Source organism: Pristis pectinata, chromosome 26 (assembly GCF_009764475.1).
Source record: "Pristis pectinata isolate sPriPec2 chromosome 26, sPriPec2.1.pri, whole genome shotgun sequence".
NCBI classification, from domain to species: domain Eukaryota; kingdom Metazoa; phylum Chordata; class Chondrichthyes; order Rhinopristiformes; family Pristidae; genus Pristis; species Pristis pectinata.
The window spans coordinates 31273209-31287992 of NC_067430.1; the positions used below are offsets into that span (position 1 = coordinate 31273209).

At 49.0% G+C, this 14784-nt stretch overlaps 2 protein-coding genes across 2 annotated transcripts in view; both read left to right on the forward strand.

The window, feature by feature from the left end:
* Positions 1-14784, forward strand: part of LOC127583277 (uncharacterized) — a 136942-nt gene that overhangs the window by 23726 nt on the left and 98432 nt on the right. The window lies entirely within an intron of this gene.
* On the forward strand, positions 4200-10407 carry LOC127583247 (coadhesin-like). Its single transcript, XM_052039015.1, has 3 exons — positions 4200-4348; positions 7943-8110; positions 10244-10407. The coding sequence occupies exons 1-3, from the start codon at positions 4252-4254 to the stop codon at positions 10405-10407; spliced, it is 429 nt and encodes a 142-aa protein (XP_051894975.1). The 5' UTR covers positions 4200-4251.

Genomic DNA, 14784 nt, shown 5'->3' on the forward strand with positions numbered 1-14784 from the left:
GGGTCTGGAGGTTTGGTGGGAGCCACGTACCCCTGGTGCTCTGCTCCAGCTGCTCTACTGGTTGTTACATTAAATTTGACCCGTTCGAGGGGTGGGATTGAAAATCACCTCAAAGCTGGAGCAACTGGGGCAGGGAATTCCAGAACTGAGGACCTTGGCCAAATGGAACAGCAAAGTCTGAAAGCACCACACTTCCTCAAAAATAATCGGAAATGCAAAAGAAAAGGCCTGCATTTCTATAGCACCTTTCATGTTGCTCTCAGTGCTAGTCAAAGAAGTACTTTCGACATTAGAATAATGAGAGGGAATTGTGTAGAAACTGTACATTTCTGACAGGACCAGACAGACTAGACACCGGAAGATGTTCCCGACAGCAAGAGAGTCCAAAACCAGGACTCACAGCCTCTGGATACGGGTTGCTGTTTCCACTAAGATTGGGAGAAGTTTCCTCACCCAGGGTAATTCTGCACCAGAGATGGTGTGGTGGGGGCCGTCATTAAACACATTCAGAGGGGGTGGATGTGTCTCTCAGTACCAAAGGGATATGGGGGGAGGGTAGGAAGTGGTGTAGGTGATCAGTGGTGCAGAGGGGCCGAAGGGTCTGCTCCTACTTTCTATGTTTTTATGGAACATGGCAGCCAATTTGTGCACAGCAAGCCCCCACAAACAACTTTGTGTTAATAACCAGATCATCTGTATTAGTGATCCTGGTCGAGGTATAAACGTGAACCCAGGACTGTGAGGGACCCCCTGCTCTGCTTCCTGCACCAGGATGTTCTCTGCCCCCTGTACACTGAGCACCTGGAGTATGTGACAGGCGGTTTGCTGCATCCCGAGATCCAATCGCTACGCCTTTTCTCTAGCCAGCTGTGCTTCTGTCTTCAGTTACCCAGACAGGTCACTGCATAGAACCATAGAACAATACAGCACAATACAGGCCCTTCGGCCCACCATGTTGTGCTGCCCCTTCAAACCACACTAAGACTATCTAACCCCTTCCTCCCACATATCCCTCTATCTTAAATTCCTCCATATGCTTATCTAACATCTCTTGAACTTGTCCAATGTATCAGCCTCCACCACCACCACCAGGCAGCACATTTCCATGCACCAACCATTCTCTGGGTGAAAACCTCCCTCTGACATCTCCCTTGACCTTCCCACCCATTACCTTAAAGCCATGTCTTCTTGTTTTGAGCATTGGTGCCCTGGGAAAGAGGCGCTGGCTGTCCACTCTATCTATTCCTCTTAATATCTTGTACACCTCTATCATGTCTCCCTCATCATCCTTCTCTCTGACAAGTAGAAGCCTCAGCTCCTTTAGTCTCTCCCCCTAATCCATACTCTCTAATCCAGGCAGCATCCTGGTAAATCTCCTCTGCACCCTTTCCAATGCCTCCACATCCTTCCTATAATGAGGCGACCAGAACTGGACACAGTACTCTAAGTGTGGCCTAACCAGAGTTTTGTAAAGCTGCATCATTACTTCGCGGCTCTTAAACTCAATCCCACGATTTATGAAAGCTAACATCCCATAAGCTTTCTCAACTACCCTATCCACCTGTGAGGCAACTTTCAGTGATCTGTGGATATGAACCCCCAGATCCCTCTGCTCCTCTACACTGCCCAGAATCCTGCCATTAACTTTGTACTCCACCTTGGAGTTTGTCCTTCCAAAGTGTACCACCTCACACTTCTCCGGATTGAACTCCATCTGCCACTTGTCAGCCCAGCTCTGCATCCTATCAATATCCCTCTGTAAGCTTCGACAGCCCTCCACACTATCCACAACACCACCGATCTTTGTGTCATCTGCAAACTTGCTAACCCACCCTTCCACCCCCTCACCTAAGTCATTAATAAATATCACAAAAAGTAGAGGTCCCAGAACCAATCCCTGTGGGACACCACTAGTCACAGCCCTCCAGTCCAAATGCACTCCCTCCACCACAACCCTCTGCTTTCTACAGGCAAGTCAATTCTGAATCCACACAGCCAAGCCTCCCTGGATCCCTTGGCCTCTGACCTTCTGAAGAAGCCTACCATGCGGAACCTTATCAAACGCCTTACTAGAATCCATGTAGACCACATCTACTGCACTACCCTCATAAATCTTCCTGGTCACCTCCTCAAAGAACCCTATCAGGCTAGTGAGGCAAGATCTTCCCTTCACAAATCCATGCTGGCTGTCCCTAATCAGTCCATGTTTCTCCAAGTGCTCATAGATCCTATCTCTTAGAATCCTTTCTAACAGCTTACCCACCACAGACGTAAGGCTCGCTGGTCTGTAATTCCCTGGACTATCCCTACTACCTTTTTTGAATAAGGGGACAACATTCGCCACCCTCCAATCCTCCGGTACCACTCCCATGGACAACGAGGACTCAAAGATCCTAGCCAACGGTTCAGCAATCTCCTCCCTCATCTCACAAAGCAGCCTGGGGAATATTCCGTCAGGCCCCAGGGACTTATCTGTCCTAATTTTTTCTGACAACTCCAACACATCCTCTCTCTTGATATCTACATACTCTAGAACATTACCCTCACCACTCTGTCCTCAGCATCATCAAGACCCCTCTCCTTGGTGAATACTGAAGAGTATTCATTGAGAACCTCACCCACTTCCACAGCTTCCAGGCACATCCTCCCACCTTTGTCTCTAATCGAACCTACCTTTACTCTAGCCATCTTTCTGCTCTTCACGTACGAGAAAAAAGCCTTGGGATTCTCCTTAACCCTACTCGCCAAAGCCTTTTCATGTCCCCTTCTCGCTCTCCTCAGCCCTTTCTTAAGTTCCTTCCTTGCTACTCTATATTCCTCATGAGCCCTGTCCGATCCTTGCTGCTTACACCTTATGTATGCTGCCTTCTTCTTCCTAACTAGTTGTTCCACCTCTCTCGTCACCCACAGTTCCTTCATCCTGCCATTCCTTCTCTGCCTCACTGGGACAAATTTATCCCTAACATCCTGCAAGAGATCCCTGAACATCGACCACATCTCCATAGTACATTTCCCTTCAAAAATGTCATCCCAGTTTACACTCCCAAGTTCTCGCCTTATAGCCTCATAATTCGCCTTTCCCCAATTAAATATCTTCCCGTCCTCTTTGCTCCTGTCCTTGTCCAGGACAATTCTAAAGGTTATGGAGCAATGGTCACTGTCCCCCGAATGCTCACCCACCGATAGATCTGACACCTGTCCCGGTTCATTAACTAAAACTAGATCTAATATGGCATCCCCTCTAGTCGGCCTGTCAACATACTGTGTCAGGAATCCGTCCTGGACACACTTAACAAACTGTGCCCCGTCTAAACCTTTGGCACTAAGTAGGTGCCAATCAATATTTGGAAAGTTGAAGTCTCCCATGATAACAACCCTGTTATTTTTGCATCTTTCCAAAAACTGCCTCCCAATCTGCTCCTCAGTATCCCTACTGCTACCGGGGGGCCTATAGAATACTCCCAGGAGGGTAACTGCTCCTTTCTTGTTCCTAACTTCCACCCATACTGACTCTAGAGAGGATCCTTCTACATTATCCACCCTTTCTGCAGCTGTAACCGTGTCCCTGACCACTATCGCCACCCCTCCTCCTCTTCTCCCCCCCCCATCCCTTTTAAAACACTGAAAACCAGGAATATTCAATATCCATTCCTGCCCTGATGTCAGCCATGTCTCTGTAATAGCCACAATATCGTAGTCCCGTGTACTTATGTACTTATCCAAGCTCTATCGTAGTCCCATGTACTTATCCAAGCTCGTTTCCTCCCACATTCTAAAGACGCACGGTTAGGTTAATTTGAGTTTAAAATGGGCAGCGCGGACTCGTTGGGCCGGAAGGGCCTGTTACCATGCTGTAAATAAAATTTAATTTAAAAAAAAATTTATCGTAGTCCCATGTACTTATGCAAACTCTATACTTTAGCTGTAAAGAGCCTTTTTGGGGGGGCAAGTATCCCTTTGGGTACAACTGCCAGGGGTGGTTCCTGCTGAAGGTCTCTCTCCAGGTTACTGTTGTCCAGTTCAGAAGGTTTGGTTAGATTTGTGGAAGTATCTAGTCGAGGACTTGACTCACCAAAGGTTAGGAGGCTGTGGCCTGAGTGCTGGACTTGGTGGCCAGAGGGCCTTTTTCTGTGCTCTATGAATACAATGAACGTGAACAGAGATCTTTCTGTTTATGTGGCAGCCTCCAGTACGTGGACCCCCTGGTCCCCTTGGTCAGTCTGCACTGCTACCTGTGGGGTGCAGAACAAAATGCGGATTCGTATGTGCACACACCCGGAGAGTGGAATGCGTTGTGAGGGACCATCAGCGGAATTGATGGGATGTGAGGCGCTCAGACCTTGCCCAGGTACTCTCCACAGCAACAACAGCATCTTCCTCAAAGTGCTCCCCAGGATGGAGACGGAGCCATCTTGGGGCAGGTGGTCACAAGCTTGATCAGTGAGGGGAGAGGAGCTGGGAAGGAAATTCCAAAGTGTAGGATCTCAGCAGCTTTGTGCAGTGAATAAAGGTGGGAAATGGGTAAGGCTGGGAGCAGAGATCTCAGCGGTCTGAGGGGCTAGAGGGGGTTCCAGAGGTGGGGAGGGGCAAAGTAATGAATGAAAAGGATGAAAATTTTCAGCAGCACTTTGTGTGACTGTGAGCGGGTGTGGGACTGTGAGTGGAGGGGTGATGGGGAACAAGAGTCAGTTGGGGAATGGTTGCAAGGTTTGGTTGACCCCGATTTATGGGAGGTGGAATGAGGGAGGTGGTAAGTAGAGTTCTGGAACGTGAACGCGCCAAGGGACAAGGGCAGGGACGTTAGGGACAAAGGTCTCCACGTCAGGTGAGCTGAGGTTGTGATGGGGTCAGGTGCAGTTATGAGTGAAGCAGATGGCCCAGTGGTCGATGTGATCTGGAGTCCAAAGCTAGGAATCACTCGTGTACCAAGGTTGTGGACGATCTGGTTCAGTTCCAGAAGCTGTGGGTGAGGAGGTTGGGAGCTGGGTCAGACCCTGTGAGGGGGACGGGTGACAGTGGGTAGGGCTGAAAGTCCCATGATACAGGCTGAAGCCCTGTCACTGATCTCTGCCGATCAATGCTGCCTGCACTGTCCCACCACAAGGGTCTCCCCACTGGTCCCTTTCTTCAGATTATCAAGAGATACCACTAAAGGAATGCAGAAATTCCAGCTCCCCTCTTCCCTCTGTCACAGCCTCTCTCCCATTCCGAGCCTGCCCTCCTCCTGAGTTACAGGGAGAGGTCGTCCAGGCGAGGTCTTTATTCCTGGAACGTAGAGAATGAGGGCGACCTTATATAAGTGTTTAAAATTATGAGAGGCATAGATAAGGTAGATAAGGGTAGGGAAGTCCAAAACAAGGGGGCATAGGTTTAAGTGAGAGGGGAAAGGTTTAAAAGGGAGCTGAGGGGTAACTTTTTTCACACAGAGGGCGGTGAGTGTATGGAACGAGCTGTCAGAGGAGTGGGTGAGGCAGGTTGCAATAGTATCATTTTAGAAGCACTTGAGTAGGCACATGGAGGGTGGGGCTTGGAGGGATATGGCCGAATGCAGGAAGTTTGGGACTAGCTGGTGGGCACCGTGGTCGGCGTGGACTTGGTCGGGCCGAAGGGTCTGTATCCGTGCTGTACTGCTCTATGTCTCCAAGTCTCCCTTCTTTGAAGCTCCTTCATTGATTGGACTCTTGTGCAGAGCACACGTGTAGGGAGAAGGGTGAGTGCTGGAGAGCGGACGGCCGAGAGAAGGGAGAGGGAGGTGGATGAGGTGAAAGCAGGATAGTGATGCTCAGCTTGGCTTGAAATGACTAAAGACATCAGGACAAGCAAGACTTGTGAGATTTAAAGTCCCAGGATACAGTGAAACTACTTGAAGGACACAATTATTCCAGGAATATCAAAGGATAAAGAGAGTGAACCTAATTAGATTGCTTTTTTGGAAAAGCTGGTGCTACTCGATGGCCAAATGTCTCCTTGTAGAAGAATGAGAGGTGCTGCTGAAATGCACAAAATTCCTACGAGCATGACAGGGTAGGTGTGCAGCTGACGTTTCTCTAGTTGGGGAGTCCCGGACCCAGGGGCCACAGGCTAGAAATATTGGATCGGCTGCTCAGGGCCAGGTGATATTTCTTCACTGAGAGACTGGTGAATCTTTGGAATTCTCTACAAGGGGCTGTGGAGACTCAGCTTCTGAGTATATTCAAGAGAGGTTGATGGGTTTCTGGATATTCAGGGAATTGGGGGGTGTGAGGTGCTGAGGTAAAGGATCAGTGATAATCTTGTTGACTGGGGGGTGGGGGGGGAGCTGCTGCTTCTGATCTTGTGTAAGGTTCTCTGAGTTTGGGCAGGGAGGAGGAAGGACGTCTGCAGTGGGGGAATAAGAATGTTGAGAGCTGCAGAGAAGTGAGAAATCGGAGACCCAGCAGGGTGAGTGGGATTGGAGAGGAACATTGGAGCTTCAGGCATCTGTCAGGAGACAATCTGTCAGCAGAAAGAGGTGTTGGGGATGACTTGCTGTTCCACACCGGAGGAGGGTGTAGAACAGGACAGCTGCGGGCTTTGCGTTGATTTGGATTGATGGGGATGTTCAAAGAAGCTGAAAGAAGTTAAATTTCTGAGGTTTAGCAAAGGCAACTGAGAGAGGGGAATAACGTGGCCAAACCTGGTCGTGCTTGGCAAGGGATTACATGCCAGCAAAAACACCGGGAGCTGATTGTTGACTTACTGATGTGCAGAGATTTAAAGGAAGAGTCTTATTGCCTGAGGACACTTGTAGGACTGCATGAGATTCTCATCAAAGGATCTCTGCTCTTCTGTTCCAGTTCTCAATGTAAAATCTGGGGCAAAATGTTCAGAGCCATCCCTGTTCCAACTCTAAAAAATGTTCTACATTTAGGATCATTCAATTCACTGCAACTAAAATTCTGATTTTTGAGGTTAACCTCCATGTAAAACCTTAACACGGACACAAGCATCCAAACTGCCGCCCCTTGTTTACAGGGAACAGCACTACCAGAACCCCAATTACCATCCCCTTTGATTTTTCCCCAAGTCAGAGACTGACCATTGACTTCAGCTGTTGAACTTTGAGCAAATGCCCCCAGTGATCAAGTCTACAAAATTTAAATGTTGAGCAAAGCGGCAGCCATGAGTTTGAGAGTGGGGGAGAGTGCTGGGGTGGAGCAGTGTTCTTCTGTGCCATGAGAATGAATGTTTTTGCCCAAATTATGTTTGTGTGTTTGTGCACTCCCAGAAGTTTGATTCACAAATGCACAGAGGTCACCAACCTTGGGCACTGATGTCAAACAACAAGCAGCATGTGCCTGATACAACCAGAACAAAGTTCCACTGTTCATTGGAGGCCAGTGTGAGCCACAGGCACTGAGCCGGCCTGAACTGGAGAGCTGAGGCCTGCTTCAGAATTATTTCAAGAGACCAACTTTACTTGTCAGGGAGTCCTAGGTGTTAATCTTCCTGCACATGGATCCCCTTGTAGAGTTTACTTGGTGTCCACATCTCCCCACAGTCAATGCCCCACCCACCACTCCCATCAGTTTCAGTTTCCAACCCCTCCCACCACCTAATGCTTGTCTGACACCTCCCCAACCCGTATTCCCTAAGACCCAGACAATGTTTAAAGGAGATGTGTGGGGCAAGTTTTTTTACACAGAGAGTAGTGGGTGTCTGGAACTGACTGCCAGGGGATGTGGTGGGAGCAGATACAATAGCAATGTTTAAGGTCGATTTAGACAGGGACATGAACAGGCTGGGAATGGAGAGACAGGGATCATGTGCAGGAATATGGGATTAGTTTAATCAGCACAGACATTGTGGGCCAAAGGGCCTGTTCCTGTGCTGTACTGTTCTAGTTCTACGTAATGTGGTAAAACACTCTCCCTGTGTGTACACTGCATTATCCGGCTGAGTGAAACGTTTCTGCGTCCCACAGTCAACGGGGAGTGGTCGGAGTGGTCACCCTGGTCTCCATGCACTGCCTCCTGTGCCGGCATCAAGAGACGAGTTCGTATCTGTGACAACCCCACTCCAGCCAACGGGGGCCTCCCCTGCAGCGGCTCCCTCGAGCAGGCTATGCCCTGCGGAAATGCTGACTGCCCAGGTACGTGACCACTGCCACTGCCCACCGCCCCTTGCAGGGCAGCAACACGATGTGTGAACAACACGGGAGGTTTGAGTGGGAGAGAGCGCTCCGTTGTTGGGTGTGTGTGGGTACAGGCTGCAGTGAGGTGATGTGGGGAAAGTGGGGAGTGTTTTTGTCGGGGTATCGGGGGACTGGCTTCACTCAGGCTATGGACATACCTGATATGAGGCTGTTTCCCGTGCTCTGTCGCTGCGGTCTCTGACGTGAGGCCTGACTGCTGCCTGCCAGGGTTCCTGCGTTCCTGTCTCTGAGGAGGGGTGCCCCCCCTGATCCAGAGAGGCAACGTCCCTGTATCCAGTCCGCTCCCTGCACCGAGGACAAGACTGGCAGTGCCCCACTCCCCACCTCCCTTCATACCCCCCCCCACTCCCCACCTTCCCCCACTCCCCACTCCCCACCTCCCCCCCACTCCCCACCTCCCCCCCTCCCCACCTCCCCTCACACCCCACCTCCCCCCCACTCCCCACCTCCCCCCACACCCCACCTCCCCCCACTCCCCACCTCCCCCACACCCACCCTCCCCCCCACTCCCCAACCTCCCTCCACTCCCCACCTCCCTCCACTCCCCACCTCCCCCCCACTCCCCACCTCCCTCCCACACCCCACCTCCCCCCCACTCCCCACCTCCCCCCACTCCCCACCTCCCCCCCACACCCCACCTCCCCCCCACTCCCACCTCCCCCCCACACCCCACCTCCCCCCCACTCCCCACCTCCCCCCACACCCCACCTCCCCCCCCTCCCCACCTCCCCTCACACCCCACCTCCCTCCCACACCCCACCTCCCCCCACACCCCACCTCCCCCCCACTCCCACCTGTTGTCAGCAGCAGTGTGTTGGCGAATATCCCTGCTGCCTGGATACCTGACCACTGCCTTCTCTCTCCCGGTCAGGGATATTCACAGCCAGACCTGCATCACCCAATGAGTTCAGCTCAGTTGGCTCGTGTCCTGGGCTCCCATGGGTTCAGGGAATGGCTTGGGATGCTGTACTCACTGGAGTGTAGCTGGACCACAAGAGGCCCACTGCTGCCCTGGCTTGTACGGAGGTGACTGACCCCAGCAGCAGCACCACAATTGCCCCTAACGTCCCGGAGCTGAGGAAGGCTAAACCAGTCTATAGTGACCCTTGCTAAACAAGTGGACACAGGGTTGATGGGTGAGGGCTGGGGGTGGAGGGGGATGAGGATGGCTGTGAGCAGACCGGAGTTGGAAAACTTGTCCACACTCTCTGTCTGATTACACAAACAATGAACCATTTCAGAATCGTGCAGAGTGAAATGTGGGGACTGTGATCATGTTGTGTGTCAGCTGCGCCTCAGTGTGCCTCTGACCTCTGAGCCAGAAGGTTAGGTAGACCCTCCTGTGCAGGATTGAGAGAGTGCCGCACTAACCCAGGGAGAGCCACCGGATGGAGGTCTCTGGCTGCTAGAAGAGCAATAGAGCAAACGTGATGTCCTGGGGCCAACATCACTAAACAGATGATCAACTCTTACCGCTCTTAATGGGATCTTGCTGTATGCAAATCAGCTGCTGCGTTACTTGCATTGCAACAGTGACTACTTACAAAGCTTAATGACCATGATCTGCTCTGGGACGTCTGGAAGGATTTGCCTATCACTTAGACTCACCTATCGCCTGAACTCGTCTATCCGCATGCCTGCATGTGCTCCTCCCCCTCCCCCTCCCCCCACCTTCTTATTCTGGCTTCTGCCCTCTTCCCTTCTAGTCCTGATGAAGGGTCTCGGCTGAAACGTCAACTGTTTATTTCCCTCCATGGATGCTGCCTGACCTGCTGAGTTCCTCCAGCACTTTGTGTGTTGCTCCAGATTCCAGCATCTGCAGAATTTCTTGTGTCTCTGAGGATTCAGAAAGCCTCTTTCTCATGTCCTAATGTAGAGTGAGTGATGGCAACCTGGTGACACCATTACATCCCTCTGTGTAGGGTCAGAACTCTCCTGCAACCCCCCCCCCACTGTCTCCCCTACCCCCCCACCCACCAACCCAGGTCTCCTGAAACAATGAGAGGATGAGGGGAGAAGAACAATCCTGGTGGGAATCTTTGCTGCCTTATTCTTCCTGTTTTGTTTCAGTCACTGGGTTTTGGTCGATCTGGACAGCGTGGAGCCCTTGCCCTGTCAGCTGTGGTTTGGGGATAATGAAACGTTCTCGCACCTGCAATGCTCCATTTTCAAGAAAAGTGCAACTCATTGTGTGGGGCATAATCAAGAAGAAAGATCATGTGGCTTTCCGGTGAGGATCGGTTTTAATCTTCTGCTAGTCTATTCCAGTACAAAAGCTTTCAACACAAACATGGTGTGACTGAGGTGTGCAGCAGAAAGCAGAGGGAGCACAAGGTGAAGACCTGTCCATCACCAAGCTCCAGGAGCTGATGTGGAAGGAGGGGGTGCTGGTCCAATGATTCATTTACTGGCTAGTAGTCCAGAAGTCTGGACTAACGATGCAGAGACTGAATTCAAATCCCAGCATAGCACCTGTGGCATTTCCAGTCAGTTAATAATAGTCATAGAGTTATACAGCACAGAAACAGTCCCTTCGGCCCAGCTAGTCCTGCCCACCTAGACACCCATCCAAGCAAGTCCCATGTGCCTGCATTTGGCCCATATCCCTCTAAAACCTTTCCTATCCATGCACCTAGTAATCTGGAATTTTGTTTTAAATAGCCATTTTCAACACGAGTCACCAAACTAATGGATTGTCTCAATAAAACATTGGTGCACTAATACCCCACAGGGAAGGAGATCTGCTGACCATACCTGGTCCTGGTTATGTGTGACTCCAGACCCACTAATGTTGTTGACTCTTAACTGGCCCAGTTAGCACTCAGTTCAAGGGTAATAAATGCCACTGATGCCCCGATGCTGAAAATGAATAAATGAAGAAGAGCCCTCAGGCCTTTCTTGGTGATTCGAGTGAATTTAAAACGTGTTTTCTGTTCACTTTTCTTTCTGCATGTCTGACTCAGCAGCTGAAGCTGACAGCTTCCAATGCAGCTTTGCAAGCATTTGCAACCTCCCTCTTCCTTACTGGGGAGAAGACCAGTCATCCTTGGCCAACATTTCTCCATGGTCACTGTCCAGCATATGTCCTTGGTTGTTATTCTGGAGTGGGAACTCCTCTTGACTTGAAATGGGATTACAGTGCCCAGTTAGTGGTCCTCAGGATCGTACCATTGTACCACCAGCACCTCTTCCACATCAGCTCTGCACAGGCTTTGACACACTGAACGAAATGTTGTGATCTGATTGACTAAACCCCCATCTCAAATGGGTTTTACTTTAGAACATTATAGCACTGTCAAAGACTACTTCCACTCTGTAACATCACCCAGCTCTGCCCTGTTTCAGTTCCTCTGTTGTTGAAGTCATCGTTTCTTGCCTCTGTCATCTCCAACCATGACTATTCCATAGCTCTCCTGGCCAACCTCCCTCCTCCTACTCCCCTAACAACTGCTGCCCACTGCACTGAGTCCCCTTTACCCATCACCCCGTGCTTGCTGACCCATACCTGCTAAACAGCCTATCGATTTTACAGTTCTCATCCTTTATTTCAAATGCCTTCACGGACTCAGCCCCCTATCTCTGTGATCTCCTTCAGGACTCAGCCCTCTATCTCTGTGATCTCCTTCACAGACTCAGCCCTCTATCTCTGAACTCTCCTTCACGGACTCAGCCCTCTCTGTAATCTCCTGTAGCTCACAATGCTCCAGAATCTCTGTGCTCTTCCATTTCTGGCCTTATGATTGTCCCTGAGCCTGGGATTACTTCCCTAGACATCCCCCTCACCTCTCTCTCTTTTATATTGCTGCTAACTCTCACCTCTTGGATGGTTAGGTGTCAAAGCTCACTCAAATGTGACTCAAGACTATATGTGTTTGCTGAAGTGTTTTTCTGCGGTGCTTTGACTGGCTTAGTAGGAACACAATGATGGTTGTATGGTGGTGCTCTGGCTGGGTTGGTAGGAACACAATGATGGTTGTATGGTGGTGCTCTGGCTGGGTTGGTAGGAACACAATGATGGTTGTATGGTGGTGCTCTGGCTGGGTTGGTAGGAACACATGATGGTTGTATGGTGGTACTCTGGCCGGCTTAGTAGGAACACAATGATGGTTGTATGGTGGTGCTCTGGCCGGCTTAGTAGGAACACAATGATGGTTGTATGGTGGTGCTCTGGCTGGGTTGGTAGGAACACAATGATGGTTGTATGGTGGTGCTCTGGCTGGGTTGGTAGGAACATAATGATGGTTGTATGGTGGTACTCTGGCCGGCTTAGTAGGAACACAATGATGGTTGTATGGTGGTGCTCTGGCTGGGTTGGTAGGAATTTGATGATAGTTGTATTGTTTCTCCCTTCCTACAGTTTGGATGTTATTTTTCTAATTTTCTTTCTCTTTAAATAGGTTGATTACTGCAAATATCTGTCTCCAACCTACAGACTCTATCTTAACAGGGAAATGGATATAAGGGTGTGTTTGTTCACTGTCCAGCACTGCTGACTATCTGCCAGTATATCATTTATCCCAGGGATCAGCAAGTGCACCAGGCTGTATTTTTTTGTAAATTTATTGTTTATATATTAAAGACTCTCAGTTTTGAAGCGTACTGACTTCTCATTGTTATGTATTCTGATTCAGATTATTATCCAATAAAAGAGTGAAGAACTGATACCTGTTTCTGTGCTAACTACTCCCTTAAGGACTAACCCTTGGACTGGTACGAGACCGACCCTTGGACCGGTACGGGACTAACCCTTGGATCAGTATGGGAATCAAAGGAAACTGTCTCCTTGGGTGGACTGATTTTGTCCCAACACCCGTGACAGTGACAAACATTAATATTGTAATCAATCATAAGCCAATTTAGTAATGTAATGTTAACTTCAAAGCACTTTGATAAACTTAAACTTTTAACAAAATATATTTGTACCTATTATGTTGGTCATCTTTCTTCACTTTGCTTTCATTCTATTCTTTTTGGGCACTCAGAGATTCAGAGGATGTGGGAATTCTGCAGGGATGTTGAGAGGCTCAGCATCTGCTGTGATCTTGTTGAACAGTAGAACACCTGGAGTGACCAACTGGCCAACTTTTGCTTCTATTTCCAAGTCTCATTGATTTGTTTATTCCACCTCTTTTTCTTTGGACCAGTTTATGTTTTCTCAGCCAGTGTAAAATCTGCATTGGGACAACATTCCCGAACCATTAGTGAAGAGGTAGAAACAGAACTTTCAGAAAATCATTAGACAACGGAGCAGAACAAAATGGTTTGTGAAAGGGAAGCTTTAAGAAATTTGCTAGAGTTTGCTGAGGATGTTAAAAACAAGGTAGATCAAGGGGAACCAGTAGATCTAGATCCCCAGAAGACAATTAATTAGGTACCACAGTAAAGGTTACTGCATAAAATGAGAGCTCAAGAGGTTGGGGACAATATATTGATACAGATGAGAGTGGGTAAGTACTGAACAGTGAATTAGGAGAAATGGGTCATGTTTGAATTAGTGATCGGTACTAGTGGAGTGCCACGGGGGTCAGTGCTGGGGCCTCAGCTATTTACAGTCCATTCATGACTTGGATGAAGGGTCTGTGTGTACTGCATCCAAATTTGCTGATTATACCAAGATAGGTTAGCAAGTTGTAAGGACACAGAGCTTGCAAAGGATGTAGCTGGAGTATAACGTAGAAAAATGTGAGGTTGTCTATCTTGGAAGGAAGAAAGAAAAACAAATTATTAAAAGGAGTGGGATTACATAATGTTATGGTACCAAAGGGATCAGGGATCCTTAGTGCACAAAACTCAAAGGAACGGCATGCAGATACAGCAAGCAAGTAGGAAAGCAATGGAACATTGGTCTCTATTGCGAGGGGTATGGAGCATAAGGAGGGACGTTTTGATGCAGCAAGTAAGCCCGTACCTGTATTTAAGGAAGGATATTCTTGCATCGAAGGCAGTGCAGAGAAATGGCATTGGGTTGATTCCTGGGACGAAGGGGTTGATATAGGAAGAAAGGTTGTGCATGTTGAGCCTAAATTTAATGGAGTTTAAGAGAATGGGAGATGATCTTAGTACAACACACAAGATTGCTGAGAGGATGTCTTCCCTTATGGGAGTTCCTAGAACTAAAGGACATAGTTTCAGATTACGGGGATGCCCATTTCAGATGGTGGTGAGGAGGAATTTCTCTTTAGTGGATTGTGGTTCCTTGAGAATATCAACCTCAGAGAGCATTGGAGGCGACCATTGAATCTGTTCAAAGCAGAGACGGACAGATATTAGAACTACAAGGGCAGACGAGATTGGATTAGTTATAATCAGAGTGAATGGTAGAGCAGTCTCAGGGAACTGATTATCAGACAATAGATTGCACTACACATCAGACTAGAGTCCATTGTAGGTCACCCCAGAATGATGGAAGAGGAAGGAAACCTCAACTTCAAAGCAAACAAAAGGTGATGGTGATCTGAAACAAAAGCAGGAAACAGTTGGAAGTAGCTGTCAGACTGGCAGCATCTGTGGGGAGAGAAAGTTAATGTTACGGATCAATGATCTCACATCAGGTTTGATGCAATGTCACTGAGACATGAACCCTTAAGACCAAAGTATCCCAGCAGCTGCCA